We start from the raw sequence: 27,906 nt of genomic DNA, 5'->3' as shown, positions 1-27,906 counted from the left end.
GAAAAGTAATTTTCTTGCAAATGTTCCTATGCAAACTTAAACAACATATAATAATAATTTCCATTGGACGAAGAGGAAATTAAAATAAATAAATAAAATAAAATTAAAAAAAAAAACGGAAACGCATTTTTTTAATGATGACGACACTTCTGGAATTTCTGGACTCAACCATTGTTATCAAGGGTAAGTGACCACCACAAGTTATGAATGGACAACTTTGTCGAGTTATTTAATGAATATTTCTTCGATCTGAATATCGATCTATCTACATATACAATATATCATATTCATGTTTTGAGTTATATTAAAGAATTTACTGTGTCTTAATATTAGACCAGAGTGACAGCTTTATCGGACTTAATGACAACCACATATACAACTCAAATGGTACAGTCCAAACAAGTGGCGTGGAATTCAATTCTAATCGGCCGAAATGTTTGCATGCGTTTACTCGCTTTGGGTCCGATTGATCACCCTGGATTTGTTTGCAATGGATTTATTCGATATCAGGATTATTTTTGGTGTCCAAAATGCACACCAGAAGATCGTTGTTGGATTTATATTTCCTTCTTCTAAATGGATCATACAAGATGCAAGACATCAAATATAGGTACGTGAAGCATGCTTTTTGAAATGTTTGGGGCGAGGCCTTTCGCCCTGTATTTCAATACATGTGCAAATTACATATTTTGGTGTGCAAACACGATCAAATGGGATGGGGGTTGAATTATTATTGTACAATAATTCACTTGCACTGATGTTTAAATGTGGATGCTTAGGAATATCTTGGGGATGCTTGAATCTGTCTATTCAGCAAACATTACGCCGTTTAAAATGGCATTCAACCCCCTCCCTCCATTGATTTAACATGACACACACATACACACACACACACACACACACACACACAGACACACACACACACACACACACACACACACACACACACGCACACATATATATCGCATTTCCCAAATGACACTAGCAGGCCATCCAAACACATGAAGGTCCCAATTGTCTTGCTAGTATGCACATTAATCTCACATTTATCATGATTATGCAGCCTTTTGCGCTGTGGCCCGTTGTGAATTAAGATTGAGGCCCATTTAAAGTGATATTTCATGTTTGGTTTGGGACAGCTGTATACCGAACCGCCCCCTGTCTAAATGTTTTGTAAAGCATAGTAAAAGCTGGGAGCAGATATTGGCCTATTCTGTGCAATAGCTGCAAATGTGGATGGCGTTTTATGCGTCAAATTTGTGTGTGGTTTTACATTTTGTCGATGCACAGCACCTTTTTGAAAGTAATATTGATGTCATGATGGTATATGTGTGTATTTAAGGTAAGTCCGCCTTGATAGTTGACATCAATCTGCTTAAACGCCGTGTTATTCCAAACATATGCATTTTAATCAGTGCGGTCACACTTACAAGAAGTGCAGCTAATAAGGCCATCAATCAAGATGCAAGTAGGGGGTGGGGGGGTGCTAGGGGGTCTTTGCTACGCGTGGCTGCACGAGTGTCTTATTAGGAATAAAATCGAGGAGGTTTTGGAAATTGTTGGAGAGTAGTGTTTTTTGAGAGATAATTCAGGACTCGAAATTGTGCAATGATTATGCAGCTTGTTTTAAAATTGGTGCATTTTGCTCTGTGGTTGTGATAATGTATTATTTAGCCAATTCTGCTAAATGTGTATGAAAGGATTATATTTTTTGTGTATATTAGGTGTATTATTAGTGTTTATTGGCAGACAAAATTAAAATGCTGCCATAATGCATATGAATTGCACGTTTGCAAAGAATACATTTCAACAGTTTTTTTATGATATTTAACTGGATTCAAAGGTAAGTTAACAATTGTATTTTGTCAAATTTTATTCAGTGCTGTGTGTAGTTGATTTTTTTCACCCTCGTAATGTACATATACACATTTTTAGATGTGGAAGAATAAAATGAGGCTGCCCCACAATTTAAAAAAAGAACACTACTTAGAACTAACTTACTCTTGCTCTAATCATGAGCCAAAAAATGGAACACTATAAAAAAAAATACTTTTAAGCATTTATTCCAAACTTGGCATTGAGTCCACCTCAAAAACGAAATCAAACGAAAATACATAAATACACTGATAGTAACATTTATAATAATGATGTGTTGGCTCTTCAATTCAGGTAAGAATACAAAATACTTTTTTTTTCTTCACGTATTTGATTGTCCACTCCATCTTTTTGTTGTAATCCGCTCCCCAGGCGCCTTGTTACCTTTTTCCGGCAGCAAGCATCCCCTTTTCTGCTCTTATCATTAATTCCGCATTCAAAATTCACCGGCGCGCGCAAATACATCACGCTGTAATGTCGAGCCCACCACGTTGGGAAGATTTTCCTCTAATGAGACGGCTGTAGCCCCCTTAACAAATCCCCCTTGTTAGAAATAGCATCCTACAGTCACTTTATATGTCATCGACGGATAGGAAAAAGACTGGAAATAGCAATTGAGATCTCAGTACATTTTTTTTGTGGCTCCTCATTGTTATAATTTGTAGTTTTTGCTGTGGTGCAGGTTTGAAATGTAGTCCAGGTTCTATCTAGTGAGCGGAAGTTCTTCACGTTGATCCACCGTGACGGATTTGCTCAATACAGAAGGCGTAAATGTCACTAAAGCCTCAGTCCGGCTTGTCGGGGAGCAGATAAAGTCCCCCGGCGATAGGCCTCCTCCGGGAGTAGTAGCCGAGCGGCAGGCCAGGCACGTGCAGGGGCTCCCCCCGGGCCCCGGCCCGTGGGCCGAGCCGTGGCGGTACAAAGATGGCGGTCTGAAGGAGCATAGGAGTTCAGCTCTCTGATAGGGGTGAGGCAGCATCCGGAAGCCGTCTAAGGCCCGCAATGGGGTGGGTGTCGGAGCTGAGCCGGCTCCCAGGGGTGCGTAGTAAGGCAGGGGTAGGTGGGACGGGAAGGGGTAGGGTAGGCCCCCGGTAGCGGCGGCTGCTGCAGCGTGGCTCATCATGTAGCTGTAGAAGGCGGGGTCGGCCGGGTGGGGCCATGTCATTGCTAGACGTTGACGTTTGTCCTTCATCCGCCGGTTCTGGAACCAAACCTGAGTGGGATGGAGATGCCATGGTTGAAATATTAACCAGATCAGAGACCAGGCTGAAGCTTAAGCTCCGCCTTAAATCTGTGAGATGTGGCAGGGCTGTTTTCTGATCATTTTTTTGATTCAGATGATGCCTAAACAGTCCTACCTTGATAGTGGTTTCCGGGAGATTCAAGGCGGCCGCCAGCTCGCAGCGTCTGGGCCTGGAGACGTAGTTCTCCCGGTAAAATTCCTTCTCCAGCCGTGCGATTTGCTCCCGGGTGAAGGCCGTTCGGTACCGACGAATTTGCTCGGCCGAGTAGGACAGGGAGTTGGCACCCGGGACGGGCTTGCCTGGGTCGGAACCCGAGTCGCTGGGTGCGTCCGGTGAATCCCCATGGCGATCTATAAGGATAAAAATACACATTGTGGTCAATCATTTCATCTTTTTCTAAGATCATATGCCAAACTGGCATCAGTATATTGACAATTGGAATGATCCCTCTAATCAGTGGATTCTATTCACTAAAATATTATGACGGCCATTTTTTAGATTCCCTATCTCACATGTATACACACATGTGTAGTCCCCCCTTTTATCTCAATACTCCAAACTTCCTCACCCACCTTTATTTGAGGGGTAGTCCATACTCTCCGGAGTACAGCTGACATCAATCTCCTCATAAAAGTCCGACTCTGTGTCCGAACTGCTGCCGTCTTGGTCTCGAGAGCCACGGGGACGCTCCCCCAAATTCCTCCGGGCGAGCTCCATCTCCATCACCGCCTCCGTCCTGGTGAAGGCGCTAACGCCGACTCCGCAGCGTCCGTGCTCGGGCTTTCCCAGTGAGCGTCTCCCCGGGCTCCGGTCCTCCGAGGACTGGACCGGTGGCGTCTCCTCTCGGCTCTCCATCCCGACAAACAATCAAACAACAACAACTAAAATAAAAAAAATAACGGCACAGAAGTGCGCAGTCCCTCCGCTGCTGGTCGTATCACGGGGGCGAGGGGGGGGGTGCAATCGCTCGTGGGTCGCTGGCGTCTTGTGGGCCGGCCGGACTAAGAAGTGGAGGAGGGAGGCTTCTGTGGGGATGCAATCCGCTCTGACCCTGACACTAGAGTGCGGAGGAAGGAGCTAGACTTGGGATCACTATTCCCTCGCCTGCCCCCCCCCCCCCCCTCCTCTTAGTCGTCATAGGCCAGTATAGGATGCCCCGTTGACGTCACATATTGATTGTATGTTTAAACTGGAAGCGCAAAGAATTACACTCGAATTACTGGGTTGGCTATTATAAGAAATCCACCCACTGTTGTTGTTGTTTAAGCCAGGAAAGCCAAAGTCCAGTCCTGGTAGTTCATGCAAAGGAATAAACATAGAAAAGTTTGCCTAGTTGCTACTTGAAAAATGAAAAGCACATTATATTAGTATTAGTATTTATTTTAAGTACATGATTGATTATTTAATAAGAGCTCAATTTGAGCCAACATATGACTGCCTCCAAAAAATGTCATTAGCATTCTAGCCATATAACACAATAAGTAGTTATTTTGACTGCAGGATATAGTTGTAAAAACATCCCTGTTTTTTTAAATCTCAAAACCAGTTATACCCCCCCCCCCCCCCCACACACACACACACACACACACACACAAATAACAGCACCCCCCCCCCCAAAATAAAACATCCCTCATGTCATTTGCTGCTCCCATGCACTCCCTTAAGTGGAGTCAAATAAAGTCCTCATAGGTCAAGTCTTAGGGTCACTTTAGATAAGAGACCCTTTGACATCGGAGCCTTGAAGAGCCCCGCAGACCAGGAAGCAAAATATCTTGCATCTCCTTCAAGCTTTACATCAAGTTCATCACTATGTCAACACATCCCTCCTTTTATTTGTGCACTTCTACTAGAGAAGATTGAGCCTGATATCTTTAATAATGCCCTCCAATGACTCATTCCATCCAATAATATACTCCATCTTTGTCTGGATGGCAAAGAATAGTCTGAAACGTCTTCAAACGTCTTCAAATGGACCAATTGCTACTGCATTTGTGTCCAAATGAGGCTTATTTGAAGTACTGTACTATCCAGATGGGGACAGTCACGTGATGTTGAATAGTGCAATTCCCAGAATGGAGAGTGAAACTTTTTGACAGGAAAGTCGTGCTCAACATTTCAATTCAGCCTGCGGAAATAGCCCTTTCCTCCCGTTTGTTGCCGCAGGGCATGCTGGGACAGACACGCCAAGGACAGGCGCGGTAGCCTCTGCTGTCCTTGTGCGCCCTCACCTGTCTGTCCAAGGAAAAGCCCCGGCTAGAGGCCCCCTTCCCCCCCCTAGACTTACTGTCTGTCTGTGTGTCTGCTGAGAAGTCGAAGCAAATTCCTTTGCTTTTTCTCCCCCAACTCCAAAAGGGGGGTTTTGGGGGGGCTATTCTACTGTCGTTGACTTTTCATCACATTTGAGTGACAGTCGTTGTCCAATGAGTCATGACGTCATTGGCAAAAATAGGATTGATACACCTGCAATGTATTTTTGATACCAATTGCCCCCCAGGAGAAATGCATCCCAAAATAACTATATTATGTACAGTAGGACCAAGTGTTTATTATAAATGAAGTTAGATGAATATGCAGTTTTTGGCCATGTTTGTTGAAATTGTAGTATTTTAGAAAAGTATGTGTTTAGTGTACAATGTATTGGAATCAAATTTCGTTTCTTACAAGTGCATTGGTTTTATTTTAAACTATAAAATGACATGCTTTTTAAATATAATATTGCAGTTGTTGGGAAATTAGATTGTATTGCAATATATTGTGCATTAGCTCAAGAGAATGTGGCAATTTTATTATTCTGGAAGTGAATAGCAAAGTATTTTTCAGTGCTAAATAACTCCATACTCCTTTTTAAATGTACTGCTGTTTGAATATTCGCACTTATTGATAGGGACATTTAAAATACGTTCATATTAGTCAAAGCAAAATGCATTGCAAAGATTATTGATATAGTATAAATGTTGAATGATATAGAATTTAGGTTGAATCAAGCTAAATAAGTACCCCAATGTATACATTGTTATTACTCTCCAATTGTTAGTGCGCTATTTTAATACGTTTTTATTCCCAGCCTTTCTAACCAATGCAATATATCATATATAATTTTCTAAATAAATCATTGCTTGGATTTGATTTGCATCAATATAGTAAATATTTTCCACTCCTAACTTGAATTTAGTTCATCTCTTTCCAATATTTGCTCCCCTTGTAGTCCGTTTAGTATTGAAACACTGCAATTAGTTGCTTTACAAATGAAACTTACCTATTTGTGCTCCAGTGATATTTTAATTTATTATTATCAAATGTCTAGAAACACTATACACTCTCTCGTCGTCCTTTGATTATTTTATAAGCCATTCAGCATCCATGTTGATGTCAAAAATGTCCTATATGGCAAATATTATATTACACTCCTTGTTGTTATGCGACGGTCCTATCTCTTGTTTAAAATAAATAAATAAATCACGTCGATAACAAGACACTTTTGCGCAACCGTCTTGACCTTGAACGCTTTCCGGTAACGTCCTACTTTACCAGGGTGTGTTTTGGATATTGGACGACGAAATACACACACACACACACACACACACACACACACACACACACACACATGGAAAAGTATACAAGTGGACCATTTTTTTTAGACGCTTGAATATGATTATTATTAATATTTTTGTAATCCGAATTGATATTGAGGCCTCATTCTGGCTCATGTCCACAAAGGTGACTTGTTATTTGTTGGGGGGGTAGTTCCCAGTTAGAGGAGGGGGTGTCAAAGCACCCCCTCACTTTTTATGAGGCAGCCCAACTTGAACTTGACCATGGCGTCTGGGAAGTCCACGCCTTTGGCCCTGTTTTGTTTTGCTTTTTGTTGCTTCCAGTCATTTCTTGCAAAGAAAATGCGTTTGTTTTGAAGCTAAAATGAAGGGATGATTGCCTCTCCCTGTGCTTTTTTCTTCTTCTTTTTCCCCCTTTCTTGCCTCAGTTTGGCCTTGAAAGAATATGACGCATACGTGTATTTAACTGCATGGCTGACCTTGAAACTCTTTGCGTTATAGTCTCATCCCTGTCATACTGCTTACTGTAAAACGACAAGCTTGGGGAAGGGGGGGGGGCATAAAGTAGGGCAACAGTTGTGGTATAGCGAGGTAACTCATTCTTGGCATTTTGAGAAAAAATGATATTTGTAAGTTGTCATTTGTAAACAGTCATTTTAGAAGCGTCTATCTTTGGACTGATCTTGGTTTAAAAATAGGAATATTATTATAGTTTTGCCTGATTTCGTTTTGACACGTAGCTTCAAACTCCAATATTAAGAAATATATGAAAATTTAATGGGCGTTTGTGGGGTGCAATACCATAAGTAATACTTTTTGTATTTGAATTAAAATAGTGTCGTGGTATTTGAAGGAAGAGGGTGCATCTTTTATTTTTTTATAGCTCAGAAAATGGATTATTTTTATTTAGGCTTATATGCTCATTTATGGGCTTGCTTCTGTACTCGATATTTTTTCTTGTATTGGGATAAGTACCTCAAAACGAGAGATAAATACATATGTTTAAAATTCTTTTCTTATTTGCGTCTCTCGTCTGGAAACTGATTGTGCGTCAGGCCCAAAATGGAGTCCTGTTAACTTTATTTTTCATCATTTGAGCATGATCAATACAATTGTATTATAGTCACGTGTAGTGTTTTGTCGCGTTTACATCTCCGTTTTTGTTCAATATGAAATTTCGTCCTTTTGAATTGCAGTTTATGGCGAGAAAGTAAAACAAGGGCGAGTCTATTTGCCCTGGTTTTCATTTTTTCGCTCTCTATCCTAGTCTGACTTCACATTTTATCATGACATTTGGACTTATTTTATAAATAGGACATGTCTTGCTTTTGCGCCTCATTTAGATGTCAATCTTAATCTATTTTGTGTTATAACGGCAGTTGAAAATATACCTTTTATTGTAGTCTCGCTTCATTTGGGCGTTGTACTTTTATTTATACATTTCACGTCATAGTTTCATCATGAATGTCCAAATTGTACGTGCAACAAGTTGGGCTGATATAGTTTGGAATTGATAATATTGTCGAATTTACTACACTATCCTAGTAAGACACGTTTGAACTGCACATTTTTTTGCAATATGCAGCCAATTGACACGCGTGGATGAATTCTAAGGGCCTTTTTTCATCATTTTCCAATTGGAAAAATGACGTTAATGACTTAAAACGCCTAAAAGCAATTTTCAACTGAATGCAACTTTTTCCTCTGTGAGTTTATATAGTTATTTCTTTATTTTTATTGAATGTTGGATCATATAATATGAAATAATTTCAGATATTCGTGATTGATAGAGTTTATACTTCACACTACACAAATTCCCTCCCCATGTTCCTTATGCTTAAAAATATACAGCTCATCCAATATAAAAATGAACTCAAATGTAAAATAATATTAATTTAAAATGAATATGCAGTTGTTATTTTGTATAGTAAAACGTTAACTTTAAAACAAGGCTTTAGCATCATACTACCATGTGCTATATTCTTATTGGTGATATATGCTCATGATACTTTTTCATATTTTCCACTAAAATCAACTGCAAAAATATATATATGAATTTATTTGCCATTAAAAACTAAGATCATATTGACAAAATACCCCCCCCCCAAAAAATAAAATAACACAACTTTGAGCCTGAAACATAAAAATAAGTCCAGCAAGGTAGAATAAATAGACCAAAAATGTCATTTTCTGAACCAGATAGACACGTTAAGACCCCCCCTCCCCAAACAAAATATAAAACATAATAAAAAATAAAATAAAACAACTTTGAGCATTAAAAATTAAAATAATTCCAACATAGTAGATTAAATGCACCAAAAAAAAATCATTCTGAATCAGATAGAGACAAAATGTTTAGACCCTCTCCCCTCACACACACACACACACGCAAACAAAAACAAAAAAAACACCCCCAAAGATGTCCAAATCCTCGCCCGAGTCATTTCTCGTGTTTGGATGCACTTGGCCCCTAAAAGACCCTCACCACAGCGTGGAAAAGTGCAGTTAGAAACGAGCTGCGTGCTGGAGAAAACCAAATGACAGTAAAAGTTAATGTCCTCCAATCGCCTTAACTGGGACAGGAATTCTCACCCTTCCGTTCTTTTCAAGGCGCTCAGACGCTCCCTTCAAAGCCTCAATGGCCCCCAGGCTGCTTAACGGCGAGACGGCAACTTTCAACTTGACCTTGGCCTCCAGCGGCGCCCCCCACACCCCCCTTAATTAGCCCCAGTCACAACAATAGCCCTCCAAACCTAAACCTGTACTGCGTTGGGGGTCGCAAAAGTTTTTTTCTCCCCAAAAAATCAGGAAAATATCATCTTAAATAGGAACTAATAAATTTAAATAGTTTTTATTTTCCTTTTTTTTATTATAACTTGTTTGCTATACCCCAGGGGTTAGACGTAGGGGGAAAGGAATGGAATATTTGAATCATACTTTTAGCTTATGCATCGTTGCTGTTTTTTCTTCTTCTTCTTTTTAAATGGAATTCTCAGTCAGTCTCAGTATTCGGAAGCACGCCTACCCATGAAAATAGTCGTCGACACGTTGCGAGTGCTTCTGAAAAAAATGCCTGGCATCTGTGTGGACGTGTTCGCTTGAAATTCAAACCTGGTTTGAAGTACTTTGACTTTATTTACAGTAAAAGTATGTGGCATGCATCAAGTGCCTCATTCTGCCTTCTGTCAGTATTCTTGTGACTTTTAATTACACTAATTCACGTTGGCTTTAATATCATTATAATTAGGAATAGTATTGATATGTAGTATATTTATTCCGCAGTGTAGTGTGCACTTGAGTGTGTGTGTGTTGGTTGGAGGGGGGGGGGGGGTCTCATTTGTGACAAGATTGTATGCATAAATAAGAGTGTAAAGGAGCTGTGTCATCTCAATTTGCCATTTTGGGTGTCCACGGTTGAGGGGTGCGTTGTATTTTAACTGATTTGTCGGCCAGGAGTCGTTAATGTTGTTCATCAGGGGTGTGGCAGAGGGAGAAACGTGGTGGGGAAACATGGGGGGGATTTACACGAATCTATAGGTGTGCATTCCTGATTATGGCCAAGGATGGTCCGGTCAACTTGGACATAGTCTTGCATGGAATGATCTCAAGTGGGATTGTTTAGCCTCCCTCCCGAAGCCGCACAGTGGGTCACGTGTGCCTCAGCCAACCAATGGCAACGCTTGCTCTTCGCTCCGGTGCGCGTCACCGGCAAGCCAGGATGGCTCTTTTTTCACTCGCTGGGCTTTTTCTACGAGAGCCACAAGCTTCCATGTCGGACGGCGTGCTATGACAACGTCACTGCTGCTCCGTCCTCCTCGCTGCTGGCTCGACCCGTCGGGGATGTTCCTCTACGACGGCGGTGGCGGCGGAGGGGGTTCCGATGAAGTGAGCAAGAACATGGAGGGTGGTTTTGCGGGCGGCAACTTCGCCGCGCGCCAGTGCCGGAACCTGATGGCGCACCACCCGGCCTCGCTGGCGCCCAGCGCTGCGGCGTACCCGTCTTCGGCCGCCTCTACCGAGGTCCCTCCCGGCAGTGTGCAGGGCGAGCCGGCCAAGCAGTGCAGCCCTTGCTCGGCCTCGCAGAATTCCTCCAGCGCCTCCCTGCCTTACGGCTACTTCGGAGGCGGTGGAGGCGGCTACTACCCGTGCAGGATGGCGCCGCACCACGGCGGGATCAAGCCGTGTGGAGCGCAGCCCCCCTCCGCCTATATGCAGGACGCATCGGCAGCCCCCGGGCCAGGCCCCGTCCCCGGTCACGGCCACGGTCCCTGCCCTGGTCCCGGCGAAGACTTCGCCTCCCGGGCCAAGGAATTCGCCTTCTACCCCACCTACTCGTCGGGGCCCTACCAGCCCATGCCCGGCTACCTGGACGTCCCCGTAGTGCCCGCTCTCGGAGCGCCTTCGGAGGCCAGGCACGAGCCGACCGCCTTGCTTCCCATGGAGAGCTATCCGCCCTGGAGCCTGGCCCCGAACGGCTGGAACGGCCAGCTCTACTGCGGCAAAGAGCAGCCCCAATCCGGGCACGTGCAGTGGAAGTCTTCGCTGCCAGGTGAGAGCCACGAGGGGCGAAAAAATGAAGAAATACAAAATATGCCCCCCCTCACAAAATAATGCCCCTGTGTCTTGGCACTTGGCTTTTAACAAATTACCCAATAGGGGTTCATTTGAGTCAAATTACTGGGTCAAAAGGGGCAACTACCACTTGGGTTACGTTGACCTAAATAGTTACTTCGTCGATTTTTCTGGGCTTAGAACTATCCCATGGCGTATTTGTATCCATTTAGCACCTTAATATAAAGTAGTATTATTATGATTATTATTTTACAATTGTGTCCTTTTTAAACAAACCCATTTACGTTTGCACGAAAAACTGCAGTTACTTGAGTTAGTGGGACACAAATATTATAATTTAGGGATCCAAATTGATACAAAATAACCCTATTACATTTGCATTTGCTTTTTTTAAAATGTATATGTAAAAAGAATATAATTTAGCTGTCAAAAGTCGAAACTACCCCTAATACAATTACTACTTAGTTATATGGATCTATTTTGGGGGGCATTTAAGTACATTTCAGGGCTCAAATACTCCAACAATTTAGTCATTTTACCCTATAAAAATAACACAACTGCTTTTAATTAAAAATAAAAACGTTACACGTCAAACGAGTTGGGCTAGCCCACTACAAAAGTACTTTGACTATTTTGATCAAATTAATCTCTCGTTCCATGTTTTTATTCCCAACAATCTCATTTTGTAGTAACTATCATACGTAAAAAAATGCAATATTTACGTTTTGCTTTAATGATTTAAAAAAACACAAGAACAAATCTTGCAATGGACAATTCCTCTTGATTCCATTCCCCCCTCACTATGAATCCAAATAGAAATTTCCCGTTTATATTTTTACATTGGAATGATTCAAAAAACGGCGTGCGTGTCCAAGATCCACTTGTTGACGCACTCTGTGCCCCCCTCCCTCCCTCCTTCCCTCCCTCCCTCCCGGCTTGCAGAGGCGGTGTCCTTGCACTCAGGAGGCGACCCGAGCTCGTACAGGCGTGGGAGGAAGAAGCGCGTCCCGTACACCAAAGTGCAACTGAAGGAACTGGAACGGGAATATGCCGCTAATAAATTTATCACCAAGGACAAACGCAGGAGGATTTCTGCCCAGACCAACCTGTCCGAACGACAGGTGACGATTTGGTTTCAAAATAGACGCGTCAAGGAGAAGAAGGTGGTCAACAAATTGAAGCCTGTCAGCTAGTTCCTCAAACACACACACACATACACTCTCAAACTCACTCTCTCACACACTTTCTCTCTCACACACACACTCTCACACACACTCAAACTCACTCTCTCACACTTTCTCTCTCTCACACACACACTCTCACACACACTCAAACTCACTCTCTCACACTTTCTCTCTCACACACACTCAAACTCACTCTCTCACACTTTCTCTCTCACACACACTCTCACACACTCTCACACACTCTCTCACACTCTCTCACACACTCTCTCACGCACACTCTCTCACACACACTCTCTCACACACACTCTCTCACACACACTCTCTCACACACTCTCACACACACTCTCTCACACACACTCTCTCACACGCACTCTCTCACGCACACTCTCTCACACACTCTCTCACACACACTCTCTCACGCGCACTCTTTCACGCACACTCTCTCACACACACTCTCTCTCACACTCTCTCACACACACTCTCTCACGCGCACTCTCACACACACATTCTCACACACACAATCACGCACTCTCTCTCTCTCACACAAAAACACACACACACACTCTCTCTCTCTCACACACACACACACACACACACTCAGAGAGTAGGTTGGAACTGCAGTCATTTGTTGGTTTGATATCCTGGAGCTTTTTTCTGGGGGCAAAAACAGCCATTTTGTTCCCCAAGAAGGAGAAATAGCAAACATTGAACTTCCATCTTTTTTTGGGTGCTTCCACCCTTTTATCTGCAGCTTTTAACGAGAGTGATAAAAATTCAAAGATCCGTAGGAAACGACGCCATTTCGGATTTGGACCTTGGGATTGTTAAATATTAATCTCCCAGTTTTTTTTCTCATTTTACTCACTTGTTTAGCTTGTAGTGATTGTTGTTCTTAACCATCTCCATCGTGCAATTCTGCAATGCTCAGATAATCTTCTGGGATATATTATGTGTTGATGTTGTGCATATAGCTTTTGATAACGCGTGGCTTGTATATGAAGTCAACTCGAGCATGATGTCAACGTGTGCGTGTCCGTGCTAATAAAGTATGGAACGTTTGGTCGAAATGTATCTAAGATGGTCGAAAGCAGACTCTTTAAATATGTCCTCGTAAGGATTTCTTTGGGATTTTGAGTTTGTGGTCAACTTGAACGTGAACGTGTCATGTGGAATTGCTTGCATCATATTGGAATGCTTTTATGAGGATTGAAAATCTTTAAAACGTGTGAAAATGTGTGACGTAAATTTAGATTGTGGGAGGATTTGGAGCAGATATGTAGTGAAACACTGCCACTTAGCGACCATCTTGTGACTAACAATCGTTTCAATCAACGGTCCTAATCTTGCATCACTTTATCGCATTATGTCGCTTTTCATCATGCTCTGTATTATCTACTATGATATAAAAAATGTAGCAAAAATATAAGAATGTGCAGTGAAATTTAGAAATCTTCATCTAATTCGCATGCTTTTCCTATTTACGGTACCAAATAATTTCATGAAAGTACCCCATAGTTTTTATTTTTCTCCATTGTACTCTAACTAGTTGCTTGTCACGACACTTAATATCGCTCATCAAAATTGACATTTCTGTATATTTTCAGCAAATATTAAACTGTACATTTTTTGGCATAATTTAAAAATACACTCCTTATATCTTGAACATTGTCCTGTTTTGTTTACACTCTTAAAAGACAACATCATGGCACATTCTTAAATGTTTTCAAAATATATATTGACAAAATTATGTTGTTTTAACACATACAGGTATATTTTACATTAACATTTATACATATTTCAGCATACAGTGACGTTAATTTACTTTTTTGTTCAGCACCCAGTGACCTTATTTGACTTTTGTTTAGTATTTAGTTGTATTTGCTAATGAGACAGTCTGCCTAAGTCCCAATTTACATAAATGTTATTTCTAGACTCAAAAAAGTATATTAATTTCAACAAATTGGACGTCTGTCGCCGTCAATGGTACCAGAATACTGTAAACAGTGTCCCCGTAGCTCTTCTATGCTGACGTCACCTGAGTACTGACGCTCTCCCCGCATGCGCACTGGGCAGCTACTGCGGAAGCTCATTTGAGAGGCGTCACCCAATGGTGGCGAGCTCTGATTGGCCGTGTCCAAATGAAAACAAACCCAAGCCCTGCCTCTTTTGCTTCCCCCGTCACTCGATCCCTCGTCACTCTCGCAGGCAGGGAGTCATCACGTGGGACTTTTATGAATGGACCGCCCATTGTTTTTAGTAGAGTAGTGCACAAAACAAATGAGCTTGTACTGCCACCATGAGGCCAACAGTGGTTTTGCCGTGCTTGCATTGACCTTGTCTTTTACTTAACTTGAACGGGAAGAGGACTTTGGTTTACTCATGACCACGTTTGAAATTGAACATATGATTTTTTTCATTGTTTTACAATGTAAAGAGTACTGTTTATATAAGCGCGTGACGTCATCTTCCGTCGCCGAATGAGTCTGCCAGACGTTCCTTTTGCTCTTTACTTTGACCTTCGCTGTAGGCCCACACACACCAACAGGAACTTCCAGTTTAGGTCGTCAAAAGAATGTTAGAGACACCAATAAAATTCGCCCATGTTAAATAATTGCATTTAATTCACATGTGAAATAGAAATTAGCAGCCACTGCATTTTTGTATTCCAAAAATATACATATGGATTGCTATTTTAATACTTTTGCATGTCCCTTAGTATTTTTTTAACTCGATGGGCTACAATACACTAATGTGTTTTGGCTGTATGGAAAAAAATATTTGTGAACACAGTATTTTAACTCATGAGTTGTTATTAATGTGGATATATACATCCAGTCCATTAAAAGCGTGAAAATAAGCATTCTAATTTGTTCCAATAATTAGAACTTGATTTAATTACTTTTTATAAACAGACTTCTAAATTGTCAAGGACTGTGTTAATAGTAAATGAAAAAGATATTTAAAACAAGTTGATAATACTATTTTTTACTATAATGTAAATATAGAAAAAAGTACTCAGGGTAAAAACATTTGATTATATATTTTTTAATGTAAAATACAAGCATTAATCATAAGGAAATCCTCTTTTCAACATTATAACTGCTTCTGCCTTTAGCCTAAAGTGAATTACCATCCCCTAAATGTGAAATATCTGCAGTGTTTTGATAGTTGAAATGCGTTTTACTACCCACATGTAAAGCAGTGTGTGAAGAAGTTGACTTTATTGTGAGCCTCAAATCGTCTTTCTTCCTCCATTGTTGCTCGCCCAAGTTAACCACACACCAGTCGGCGTTGTGCTCTCGTTGACCGTGGAGTTGCTTACTATCCTCGGAAGGATTATCCTCGATCCCTCGGTAATTTGCTCTCACCTGTAGAGGAGCAAAAAAAGAAAAAGAAAAACAACAACAGCGTCCAACATCAGGTTTTTACCTCATTATTTCTCCATCTTTTTATACTCTGTAAATATTTTAGTCTCTGTTCCACCCTAAATGACTTTTACACTCCCCGTGAAAATTCAAGTTCAAAAACGGCATATTTTTGTTTACTCCTAGTCACGAAATAAGCAACGACAAGTTGCATTTCTTTTAGTTTTCACTTTAAATTAGATCTTTTGTAAAGTTTTTTTTACTCCCCCTTGCAGGTGTAATAGTTCTTTTATTTTTCTCCTTCTCGCCATAAAATGAAGACAAAACCAGGCACTAAAAAACGGGCTTTTTTTGCTCTCGTTGAAGGAGTGCAGCGAAACTACAGGAGGTTTTCTTTCTGGGGGCTTTGAATGCGTCAATTGGGGCTGTTTTACAGCCTGCACGCTGGCCTACCTGACGGCTAACTGTACTCGCTAAATAGGCTTTCTTTGCACTTGTCTGCACGGGGGATTAAAAGAGAAAAAAATGCATTGAGATTTGCTATAATTTGGGAGAAAGAAGCTTGAAATAGTGCTTGTTAAACAGCGAGAAGTGGAAGTGTAGTGTATTTGGTCGAGTGTGTGTGAGGGTGTGTATGCTTACATGTGTCAGACGGTTTTCTGGAGGCTTTTTTTTGGACTAAATGGCGAGGAAATTGTGCAGTTGTTTGGTTTTTTTAGAGGAGATGGATTGGTGGAATTAGATGTTTGGAGCTTTTAAGGCAAAATTTGGGAAAGTGTGGGGCTTGCGTTTGTTTTAATGTGTTGACTATTTTGCAAATGGTGTTCAAATATGACGTATTTTCCTCCTTTTTTCACAAAATATGTATTTTAAAAATTCTAAAATGCTCAAGTGCAGCTTATTTTCAACTTGGCATCTTTTTTTGGTGTGTGTATATTTCTTAAGTATATCTTTATTTGTAATTGTAGTGTATATAGTGTACCAGATTGCAAGGTAAGTGCAAGGTCAAATAAATTCACTCACTATTTTCTTTGCAAAATCACAAGACAATTCATAAAATGAAAGAAAAAATGTTTTTACATTTTCTGTGCAATGCAAGTTTATTTATGAATTCCATCTTCCAACTTTAAAAACTGCAACATGTGCTTTTTCGAGTTAGGCTTTTCCTTCAAGTGACTGTTTATTTCACACAATTCTAACAAAACGCATTATACCCTAAACTAGACTTTTAGAGTTAACTTTTACATCTAAACTTTGCTTTCCAAGCCCATCATTTAAGGAGTAGACATTTTCGTTTCGGCCAACACGAATCAATAACATCACAAGTTGTAAGCCAAATATTCCCCCCTCCATCCCAACAACGACTTTCCTATCCTATCCCCCTTTCCCCAACATGGAGGCCCCGAAATGCCATCTCATGACCCAAAAGCGTGCTTAAAGGCAAGAGCAATTAAAAGCACCTCATCCGGGGCCCTTTGCTCTCAGGGCCTCTTTTCCCTCCCCCGAACTTGAAGTCGACCGTCCGTCCACACAAAGCTTTGGCTTTGACGACTCTGCCACGCACGCAGCGTGCCGGCTGCACTTTCCTTGCCAAAAAAGGGGGAAAATAGCCACTCCAAAGCCATTTAACAAGACCCCGATTGAGCCCAAGCCAAGCAACGTGAGTGGAACTTACCCCTTTTGTTGTGTGAGGTGTCTGCGGGGGTGAAGAAGCACAGCAGAAGAGCCGACCGACTATAAAAAGGCACGTCTACGCATCCTGTGCTCAATTAGGACTTGACAAAAAAAGACCCTACGCACCTCGTCCAATTCTGTCCGGACTCAACAAGAGGCGGAGTCTTAAAAGTGGACTAAAACATTTGTTTTATTTGTTTCTACACATAATAATTCTGAAAATATAAGCCAGTCACTTCAAGATGGAAGAGGAAAAGGGGATATTTTTCCAGCTTGAGTTTTACAATGCTATCAAAAAGTCCAAAAAATGCTGACTAGGTTGTCTTAATCCGAGTTTTGCTGCAAAAAAGGAAAGAAAAGCCACAAAATCCAGTCAGATTTCACTTGGAGAATATTGTGTGTAATCTGGGTTGCCATTTCCAAAATATCAGTCTTTTTTGAAATATGTCGAGGGGGAAGATGAAGACGTCCGCACGTAAAAAGTCAGCGTGCTGCGAGAAATGGAGCGCTTTATCTCCCGTCTTGGAATCACTACACGTATCATTGAAAAGAGAATATTATTATCCTTAAGAGCAGTTGACGACTTCCACCACTTTTTTTGTAGTGATGTCAAACCACTTTTGTAGTGGAAAAGACTTCATTTGGACTTTTTTTGGAGGGGATTAGTGTCCTTTCACCTTGCTGCATGCAGACAGTTGCAACATTGCTTTGAACATGACCCTGATTACCAAATGCCAGCCAAATGCTGGCAAGTTGTAAAATACAGCAAATGCTGTTGACTGAGGCGCCTCCAAAATGTAGACTTTGTTTATTATTCTTGTTTTTATTATTTTTTCTCGCCCCTTGAAGAACACAAAGTGAAATACAGTCAAAGAATGTCAACCATTCGACAGGAGAGTTAACATGGTGGAAATTATTGAAGAAAAATGCACAAGATGGCAAACAAAGTCGTGTAGTTTTTTTTTTAACCCCACCGACTAACCCCCCCCCCCCATCCCCATACACACCTCCTCCCCCCTCGTTGTGGTGATTTGTTGCAATTTCAAAGAATTCATTCCGAGTCGAATGCAGCGATAAACTATCAATGTCAAGCTTAGTGGAGGCGTGCACGCGCTTGGCGTGCGCGCCCGCACGCACCGGCGACCTGTCAATTTCTGGCTGGCGGTCGGTCACGTGACGCCCGCCTCCGTGGAGTGGATGGCGACGGCTCTCCACGTCAGCTTTTGCAATTTCTGCCCGGTGGAGAAAGAGCTTGGCGAGAAGAAAGCAACCCACGCTCGAAGAAGCCGAGGCAAGGAAGGACCCAAGAAAGGAGGGAGGGAGAGAGGGAGAGAGAGGGAGGGCAGACAGACAGGCAGGCAAGCAGGCAGGCAGGCAGGCAGGAGGAGGCGACCGCTCGGTCCCCCGGTCCCTCGGTCCCTCGGTCGCTCGGCCGGCGACAGGGGGAAATAATATACCATGATGGATTTTGACGACAGGGTCCCTGTCGGCTCCAACATGTATTTACCCAGCTGCACTTACTATGAGTTCTCGGCGCTGCCCTCCTTTTTGTCCCAAAGTCCATCCACCCGGCCATACTCGTACTCGTCCAACCTGCCGCAAGTGCAGCCGGTCCGGGAGGTGACGTTCCGGGAATACGCTGCCATAGATGCCTCCAGCAAATGGAGCCACCGTAGCAATTTGGCTCAGTGCTACCCGGGTGCCGAAGATGTGGTTCACCCAGTCCAGGCGCAGGCGCAGGCGCAAGCGCAGGCGGACATTTTCGGCAAGAGTAGCCCGGCCTCGGCCGCTGCCGCCGCTTACCACCACCACCATCACCACCATCACCATCACGCCGCCGCCGCCGCGGCCGCTGCCGCCGCAGCCGCTGCGGCTGCTGCCGGCTCTTCTAATTTCTACGGCAACGTGGGTCGAAATGGGGTTCTTCCACAAGCTTTCGACCAGTTCTATGAGACGGCTTACGGCCCCTCGTCGGAGAACTCTTCGGCCAACTTCGCCCCGGACAAGCCGAGCGGCAAACCCCCCGCTTCGGCTCCGGACGACTCAGTCTCGGGCTCCTCCGAAGCCAAGGAACCACGCGAAGAGGACAACAGCAGTCCCGAGCTGTCTTCCGGCAACAATGAGGACAAATCCACCAGCAGTAAGTTTTGCAACTTTGCCATCTTGTTAAACATTTTATATGCTCTTTTTATAAGCGCATAATGTTTATAGAGGGTCCACGGACCCCCCACCCCAACCCCCTCCTCCTTTGCTCTCTGTCCCGAACAAACTTTGGTATAAACGGCACCATCACGTGCTCGTTTTTGAAATTGACCATGAAAATACTTTTTTTTTACATTCAAATAAGTGCAAAAAAAATTCAACCACTTTATATTTAGTTTATTCTCCGTTTTTAACGTTAAAACCGTGTGCAAAATACCACTCGGAGTGTGCCAGCCCAGTTGGAAAAGGTCAAAGCCAAACAGCACCGACTGTTTTCAGTCAAGTGGAGAACAGCGTAAAAAAAAATAGGATATTTTATGATTCATAGAGGGATTGTTAAATGTCCATCTATTTTTTTGTTGTTGTGTGGGGGGATTCTTAGATGGAGCCAGGACCCGCAAGAAGAGGTGCCCCTACTCCAAATATCAGATCCGAGAACTGGAGCGTGAGTTCTTTTTCAGCGTGTACATTAACAAGGAGAAACGTCTGCAATTGTCTCGGATGCTCAACCTGACCGACCGTCAAGTCAAGATCTGGTTTCAAAACCGACGTATGAAGGAGAAGAAGCTCAACAGAGACCGATTGCAATATTATACAGTCAACCCGTTGCTCTAGTGGGAGCAAGCGGCCATTAATTCGGACCCTCACCGAGGGACAAACGAGACTGGGACTCTCTCACTCTCACTCTCTTTCTCTCAGGCTGCGGTTTTAATTGTCTCCCCGCCGACATCAACAGTGGTTCTTTATCAAAGTCCTGGGTGGAAAGGACTGACTGAATCAGTGTATTTTGTTATATATATAAAAAAAATCCATTTTTTTGGTATTAAATCACAATTCATGTTTAATAAGTGAATCAATACAAGTAACGGTGCGACCAAATGACGTCAGAACGAATGAGAATGTAACGTGATGTTTATTTTTTTGTTTTATTTTAATTTTTTTCGGGGGGGGGGGGGTGTATTTATTTCGTAGGCACTCGTTTACTATCTTTTCACGTCACAGCGAATTGTATTTATATCGATTTTTTTAATAGCCCACAACGTCTTTAGATTGTTTTTTGTTTTTTTTGTTCTTAAAGTGACTTTGTGGTTAAATAATGCAGGTCTAACCACCAGAGACATAAGCTCGTTGCACTGACGTTAATACACGGCCAAAATTGCAGGTATAGTATAGAAACACTCGACTGTTTTCTGTTTGGATTTTTAAGACTGACGCGTGTCATGTCAAAAAAACAAAAAAAAAGTTGAATTTTGTGGATGCGTCAAGTCAAAAAAAAAAGCTGGTCAGGGTTGTCCAATCTCTCGCTCGTTTTTGCCCCAAACACAATTGTGTATTATACTATATTTGCAAATAAAGACAATTGAAAATATTACTGCTGGATGTGTTTTTGTGGGTGTTTTTGGCTTGTTAAAGTGGTATTATTCAAATTAGCGGTTTGCAGGTCTAAAAAAAAAGTGTGTTTTGCAGGTAAGTTTTACAAAAATAATGAAATGTTTATATTATGTTCAAATAAGGTGGCTAAATTAGAGGGTATTTTTTTGCTATATTTTGTAGGCTTTCATTTAAAATGATTTAGACTTGTCAATCATGGTGGAAGATGGTATTTAAAAAAAAACTTGCATTGCAACATTCTAATCACTTATTTAAGAAAGTGTTTTTTATAGATTGCATTGTCATATATTACAACTTTATAACGTTAACAAAGGACTGCCTATACTTACTACTTTGGTCATTTTACTCCGTTTAAAATACATACAATGTTTTGTATTGTAGACTTTGTCACTTTTTGACACATTTTGTTATGTGATTGACTCAAATTAGATTTTTTTTTGCATTTTGCCTTTGGTATACTAATAACATTTGGGTTATATAAATGCCAAATTTGAAAATAACCCACTTGTGTTTTCAAAAGGAAAGACTCTTCCCCCTTTCCTCCAATTTGACCCTAACAAATGGGCTATTCAACTATTTGGGTCAAATAAAATGAAGTCAAAAGCAACTGGTTTAAAGTTTGCATTCTTCATGAGTAAAAAAAAAAAGACCCAGTAAGGGAACAACTATACTTGTGTGACTTTTAGTAGTTAAAAGGATGAACTACAACTGAGCGAATCCAATTTTGTAGGTCAAAGCAGTCCAAGGATGTTCCCTTTTTGCAGCCAGATTAGATCCAACCTGTTCTAATGTGCTATATATCACATCCAACGACAGGTATATTTACAACAAGGTCACTTTAAAATGACTTGCTACGTTTTGACCCACATTTTTTGGGGGGGAGTCTCTTCACATGACTCAAAATGACGTTGAGCGACATTAACTAAGAAATGTGATTTAAAAAAATCACACAATTTAGTTAGTTTATACCCCACTATTTCTCCACCTTGCATATATAGACTTGTAAAAAAGCATTGATATGTAGATTTCAGCCGGTCGTATTGTCTATTATTTCACTCAAATAAACCCCATTACTTTGAAACTATCGTCTTTTTAGCAATGAACCCGAACAAAACAACCAAATGGCCTTTCCCCCCTCCTCAAATTTCACTAACTTGGTGTGGTCTTATTGCCTCTTTTATTTTCGTCCAACATGCACTCTTTCTTGGCACTTAGTGCTTCTCTTTTTTCTTTTTTTTTTTTCTCCTGGTGTGTCTCCCCACTGTTGTTTTTTTTTCTTCACCAAAGCACTAGGCTTTGGTCAGCCTCGCCATATTTGCTGTTGTTATCGGCGTCTTTATGGCAGGCAGCCGCAGCGCATTGGCGTTCATATATGACAGTCAAAAGGCTCATAAACGCCGGCCGGCGGCGAGAGTGAGGGAGCGAGGGAGCGAGGGGGGTGAGAGAGAGCGAGACTGAAGTTTATGGTTGTCCTCTGTGCAGTCCGACCGGCCTTGCTTTGCTTTGCTTTGCCTTGCCTTGCCTTGCCTTGCCTGGCCGTCCCTGGCCGCGCGCACACGCTGGAATTCTGTCCCTAATTACGGGACATCCTCCCCGTTACCCCGGCAACGCGCCCATAAAAGCCGTCTGAGGGTCTGGAGCATTTGTACAATTGGAGTGCACCCGCAATAAAGCGTCTGAGACCCAAGGTTATTAACTGTTGCTAAGGAGGCGACAGGAAGAGGAAGAAGGAGAAAGGGGGATTACACTTTTTGCCTCTTGGCTGCTGGACTTCACTTTTTTTTTTTTACCTCCTTCCTTCCTTCCTTCCTTCTACCGGGCTCCCGGATCACTGACTCCGCGGTGAGAGAGAGAGAGCTCTTGACGACCGGCTCCGGTTTAGTTTTTACCACCGGGCGGCGCTATGGGAGCCAATGTCACGGCCGCAGGTAAAAAACAAAAACAAAACAAAAAAAATAAGACAATAAATGATAATAATAATCCAAAAGTTAGACGAGAACTCCTCCGGTAAAGTCGTCTACGCTGAAAGGACCACACGCGAGTGTCGTTCCCTAAATCAAGGCAGGCCCTGGGTGGACGTTTGTCTTCATTTCCGACCGCTTGACGGCCTGCCAAGAAGGAACACTTGGCTGAACGTGCCTAGCGAGCACGGGGACTTATTAGTCCGAGGCGATTGGAGCCCATAGCTGGCAAAGCAAGGCTTCCGCTGCGTGTAATAAAACGCCGTGTTATCGTCGGTGGGCGAACTCGATCCCCAAGCCGATCAAAGACAGCGGTCGGATGGGAAATACTCGCTCGGGCAGCTGTGAAAAGGAGCATTTAATAGCTGTAATTAATAACCGCGGCGGAAAGGTATCGATAGCCATCTCCTCCACAGTAATTGATGGATTTAGTTCCACGTACATTGACTCAAATGTCCCAAAAGACTGAGGGATATCATTTTTTTGTATCAGCTCTTGGATTTATTATTTTTTTGGTTCATTTCATGGTTTTTTTTATGACATTTGAAATTTTAAAGCCGTTTGGAATAGTTGACGTGTGTGGTGAGCTATGTTTTTCAAAGGCTTCAAATAACTCTGAATTTGCAAGCTAAGGTAAAATTATATGGGGAATTAAATATAGAGGTGCTTTGGAAAGTTCAGTTTTTGCATATGTAATGCCATTGGCGGTTTTAGACGTCTTGGATTTGGTGTCAGTTGTTGATAGTGGCAGTCAATTGATTTATAAAGGATTTTATATATGTTTATTACCATTTTGTTGGTGCAAAATGTTGTGTGAAAGCATATTTGTTTAAGGCCATTTAATATTTGCTGATTACTTGAAGATAGAAATATAGTTTAGTTTGTTTTGTATTTAAAAATGTACAATGACGTCCAATCTATTTCAATTCTTGACTGGCAGCGAGTGTTGAAATGGATTGAATGATTATTGTCGTCAAAAACCAAAAATTGATTTGTAAAAAAAAAATGCATGCATTTTTATTCTAAATTGCCCTTACATTTATGGACATTTTATTCCAAATACACGCTTTAATGCAATTTGCAGTTTGGGTAATTTGCCTGCAGGTTTTAACAACAATTTATTCTTCTGCATAAAAAAATATTGAACAAAGCCTTTCCCATCCCCAAATCATAAAATCATGTATTTGGGAATAAATTGCTTCCCATAAAAGAAGCAAAAAGAGTGTATAAGTTGACATTTATTCGAACATTTGACAGTAAAATGCTGCAACTGCTTTCCATTTTGTCTAAATGTGACCGTTTTTGTTATAGTGACCAAACATTTTTGCCAATATGCTTTGATTTAATACATTTGCCTATAAATCTGTGCTTTATTAATGTATCGAGATTGTGTCAGGCCTTGCATAGTGAATTTTCTTTTGCCTGTTTCGACAAACTCCCCAGGGCATATTTTCGCAAACAAAATGTCTTTTTTTAGTGCACTCTCCTTTTGAAAAAGTGCTTTCCATTTTCTTGCCCTGGGCTCATTTTTAGCAACATTTTAGGACTCCCATCGAGCCCCTTTGGCTTTGTTTTGCAGTCTTAGGCAGGCATGTTTCAACCTGATTTCTTTCTCTCTATGTACATTCATAGTTGTAGAAGAATATCATGTAGTATAGATACTAAGGGAATTGTCAGTCGCATTATAAAGCAAGACGAATGCATATTTATCCCGAATGGCTGCTCTCGTCGTCTTTCGCCTCGGTGAGCTACGCAGGCTGCCAATGGGCGGGACTTAGGTCAGTCCCGAGCCTCTCATTGGTCAGCACTCGCTCACGCAGCGACGAGGGGCGCTCCTAACCATAGGCGGCATGTTATGCGCGAGAAATGTCAGACCGAGGGGGCTTCCTTCTCCCTTCGCCAAAATACTCTCCAATAATGTCATGTTCGGACGGCCCGTCAGGAAATGCCTTCTTGGTGGATTCTCTGATCGGAGCCGGAACTGGTGGGGGTCACTACGCGGCCGTGGAGGTGCCCTACGGACTCCACAACTATGGATACTTTGCACCCAAGCGCACCGAGGTGGGCGCCCAGAACCTGCTGGGGGGGCCGGGCGCCTACCTGTCCGGGATGGAGATGTGGATGGACGCGCAGAGGTCGTGCCGAGTGGAGCAAGAACGCTCCTCTTCGGCTCCTCAGGTGGCGCCTTGCTCCTTCCCGGGTATCAAGGAGGAGAGTGCTTACTGTCTCTACGAGCAGACTAAGGGTTCCAAATCTTCCGGGGGTGCTGAAGATCTGACGTATGCCAGGACTGCCGCCCCCGGCACGACAGACGAACACGACCACGGCAATGGCAACGGTGGAGGAGGAAGCGCGTTGGCTATGCCTTGCTATTTCCGCTCGTCCCCGACTCATGCGCACCCTCATAAACTTTACAACGCCGACGGCCCAACGCCCAATCCGCCCTACTCGCATTCGGGGGTTCCAGCCCGCTTCCGCTCGCCTCAGCAGGAGGACGGCAGGGGTGTTGGTGAGCCCGGCCCCGTGGCTGAACAACACCGGCAGGCACAGGTGGCTCCTGCCCGCGAAGAGGCGCGAGAGTCGGGCACAGATGTGGAAGGCTCCTCGGCGGAAGAGGATACCGATGAGCAAGACAAGGACGGAAAATGTAAGCAGACTTCACGTGTGTGTGTGTATGTGGGGTGGGAGTAGGAGGGGGTGGGGGGTCCTTTGGGGGGTAGGGGGGCACTTCCACAACGTGTTAGCATGCATCACCTGTTTGCAGTCTTAACATTTAAATGAGCTACTTGGTAGAAAGAAACAAGACTGACCATAGACTAGGGTTATTTAGATGTATATTTATTTCATTGAAGCTATTGATAGATATGCACGATGCTTATTTGTAGACGTGTATTTTATTTGAAGCTAATGATAGATTTCAATTCTATATCACGTCAGGTGTTCGAAATGTTTATTGTGTTCATACCACAATGACTTCAAATTTTAAAAGGCATTTGGAAACTTGTGACAGTACCCCCCCCCCACACACACACATACACAAACAGTACATATAACAGATACATATATTAGTGCTCACACACAAACAGTACATGTAGCTGATATGCATATTAGTAGTCACACACACGTACAGAAACACACCCCCTTTAAAACATTGAAACGAATTAAAATACTCGCCACTCATGAAAATGCTAAACAGCATTTATTGCAAGTCAACAGTCTCTTTAGTAAACAAAAGCACATATACAAGACACTGCCACAATCGTAAAGATTCAACCACAATGAAAAGTACTAAATCCGCGTGCATGTTGACACACACACTATCTCACACACACACTCACACACACACACACACACACACACACACACACACACACTCACACACACACACACACACACACACACACACACACACATACGAAGCGACTTGAATAAAAATATAAAGTAGCAGTATGGATACTAATACTTTTTTTGACAAATACATACAAAAGTAAAATATGAGACCAATAAAATGACACAGAATACATAATTACACGAATACAGATCAACTCCACACAACCACAAACCCACAAGCAAAACATCAAACACTCCCAATCACTGTCATAAAATCTGAACACACACATTCTAGTCGACCAACACACACACACACACACACACACACACACACACACACACACACTCAAAGTAAAATACATTTATTGAAGTACAAACCCAATCCTAACACATTTTCTCCCTATTTTCACTTAAAATATAGCCCATGTCCCCCGAAAATTATTAATTAATTAATTATTAACTATTACCAGTTGTATTAATTTAATCCCCTCTTTTTTTAACTACTTGGGTCAAGATTACCTAAATAGTGTCCACTTTTGGATCAAAGTAATAACCAAATTGTTATTAATTTGGGATATCACAATTTTAAAGCACACCACTATAGCTACACTATTTTATTCAGTTTTTTCTTAATGGGTTTTGCTGGTGCCCAAACACTCTTTATAAGTGTGTGTGTATAAAAACACACCCTCTAAAGATTTAAAAATACTAGTAATAGTGAAAGTCCCAAATTTGGGGAAATATTTTTCTTAGTTTTTAATCCCATTTGCACACTTAAATGTAGTTATATTTCCCAACCCAACACACACATAATGAAGAATTTAGACCTGCCTACTGTCACAAATCTCCAAATGGACACCTTAGTGTAGAGGATTTCCCACAATGCAATGCATCAACACACTGGTGTGTTCCTTATGTTTAGGCGACAGCAAAAGCGAAAACACAGCCAACTGGCTGACGGCAAAAAGTGGCCGGAAGAAGCGTTGCCCTTACACCAAACACCAAACTCTGGAGCTGGAGAAAGAATTCCTCTTCAACATGTACCTGACTCGAGAGCGCCGCCTTGAGATCAGCAAAAACGTGCACCTGACTGACAGACAGGTCAAGATTTGGTTCCAAAACCGACGAATGAAATTGAAGAAAATGACCAGGGAAAACAGGATCCGGGAGCTCACGTCCAATTACGGATTTTCGTGATAAACGAGGTGACGAAAAAACAAAAACAAACATTCATAATCACTGCCCCCCCTACCCTACATTACCACGACCACCCAGCCATTTCACTGCACTTAATTCCCCCCACAAACACTCAAAAATATTCAATTCCAACCACAATTTCTCCTCTTTTTTTACACAAATTTCCACACAAAAATCCCTCACTGTGCATGCGTGGAAACATTTTTGGAATCCACACGTTATTACTAATTAATAACAACAAAAACCCACGCACGAAACTCACTTGCTCGATCAACAGGCCTCTTACCAAGTGCGCCAATTGCGCAACAATTTTGGGTGCAAAAAGCCACACACACACGTTTTTTATTTCCCTGTGTGCG

The 27,906-nt window shown here is 42.2% G+C and overlaps 4 protein-coding genes across 5 annotated transcripts; 3 read left to right on the top strand and 1 right to left on the bottom strand.

Moving 5' to 3' along the window:
• Positions 1-415: 415 nt before the first annotated feature.
• On the top strand, positions 416-27,906 carry LOC144215016 (homeobox protein Hox-A10a-like). 2 transcript variants are annotated; one of them, XM_077743779.1, is made up of 3 exons: positions 416-610; positions 24,963-25,667; positions 27,273-27,906. In XM_077743779.1, exons 1-3 carry the CDS (start codon positions 577-579, stop codon positions 27,545-27,547), a joined length of 1,014 nt encoding a protein of 337 aa, XP_077599905.1. In that variant the 5' UTR covers positions 416-576; the 3' UTR covers positions 27,548-27,906. The 2 variants fall into 2 exon arrangements, with proteins under 2 accessions (XP_077599905.1, XP_077599904.1); XM_077743778.1 differs by lacking the exon at positions 416-610 and having other exon boundaries at positions 24,784-25,667.
• evx1 (even-skipped homeobox 1) lies at positions 2,463-4,002 on the bottom strand. The gene is made up of 3 exons (XM_077743765.1): positions 3,692-4,002; positions 3,234-3,469; positions 2,463-3,088 (listed from the first exon to the last, which is right to left on the bottom strand). The coding sequence occupies exons 1-3, from the start codon at positions 3,972-3,974 to the stop codon at positions 2,579-2,581; spliced, it is 1,029 nt and encodes a 342-aa protein (XP_077599891.1). The 5' UTR covers positions 3,975-4,002; the 3' UTR covers positions 2,463-2,578.
• On the top strand, positions 10,383-12,511 carry hoxa13a (homeobox A13a). The gene is made up of 2 exons (XM_077743780.1): positions 10,383-11,219; positions 12,185-12,511. Exons 1-2 carry the CDS (start codon positions 10,457-10,459, stop codon positions 12,433-12,435), a joined length of 1,014 nt encoding a protein of 337 aa, XP_077599906.1. The 5' UTR covers positions 10,383-10,456; the 3' UTR covers positions 12,436-12,511.
• Positions 18,820-21,036, top strand: LOC144215019 (homeobox protein Hox-A11a-like). The gene is made up of 2 exons (XM_077743781.1): positions 18,820-19,605; positions 20,050-21,036. Exons 1-2 carry the CDS (start codon positions 18,924-18,926, stop codon positions 20,280-20,282), a joined length of 915 nt encoding a protein of 304 aa, XP_077599907.1. The 5' UTR covers positions 18,820-18,923; the 3' UTR covers positions 20,283-21,036.

The sequence above is a fragment of the Stigmatopora nigra genome, chromosome 21 (genome assembly GCF_051989575.1).
Source record: "Stigmatopora nigra isolate UIUO_SnigA chromosome 21, RoL_Snig_1.1, whole genome shotgun sequence".
NCBI classification, from domain to species: domain Eukaryota; kingdom Metazoa; phylum Chordata; class Actinopteri; order Syngnathiformes; family Syngnathidae; genus Stigmatopora; species Stigmatopora nigra.
This window is presented reverse-complemented; position numbering and strand designations above follow the sequence as displayed.

Excerpts from the sequence above, each read along its gene's own strand:
- LOC144215016 (XM_077743778.1), top strand. The coding sequence starts at position 24,887 with ATGTCAGACCGAGGGGGCTTCCTTCTCCCTTCGCCAAAATACTCTCCA. Across the intron at positions 25,668-27,272 it reads GCAAGACAAGGACGGAAAAT|GCGACAGCAAAAGCGAAAAC; the intron begins GTAAGCAGACTT and ends CCTTATGTTTAG.
- LOC144215019 (XM_077743781.1), top strand. The coding sequence starts at position 18,924 with ATGATGGATTTTGACGACAGGGTCCCTGTCGGCTCCAACATGTATTTA. Across the intron at positions 19,606-20,049 it reads TGAGGACAAATCCACCAGCA|ATGGAGCCAGGACCCGCAAG; the intron begins GTAAGTTTTGCA and ends GGGGATTCTTAG.
- hoxa13a (XM_077743780.1), top strand. The coding sequence starts at position 10,457 with ATGACAACGTCACTGCTGCTCCGTCCTCCTCGCTGCTGGCTCGACCCG. Across the intron at positions 11,220-12,184 it reads GTGGAAGTCTTCGCTGCCAG|AGGCGGTGTCCTTGCACTCA; the intron begins GTGAGAGCCACG and ends CCCGGCTTGCAG.
- evx1 (XM_077743765.1), bottom strand. The coding sequence starts at position 3,974 with ATGGAGAGCCGAGAGGAGACGCCACCGGTCCAGTCCTCGGAGGACCGG. Across the intron at positions 3,470-3,691 it reads GGACTACCCCTCAAATAAAG|ATCGCCATGGGGATTCACCG; the intron begins GTGGGTGAGGAA and ends TTATCCTTATAG. Across the intron at positions 3,089-3,233 it reads TCCCGGAAACCACTATCAAG|GTTTGGTTCCAGAACCGGCG; the intron begins GTAGGACTGTTT and ends CATCCCACTCAG.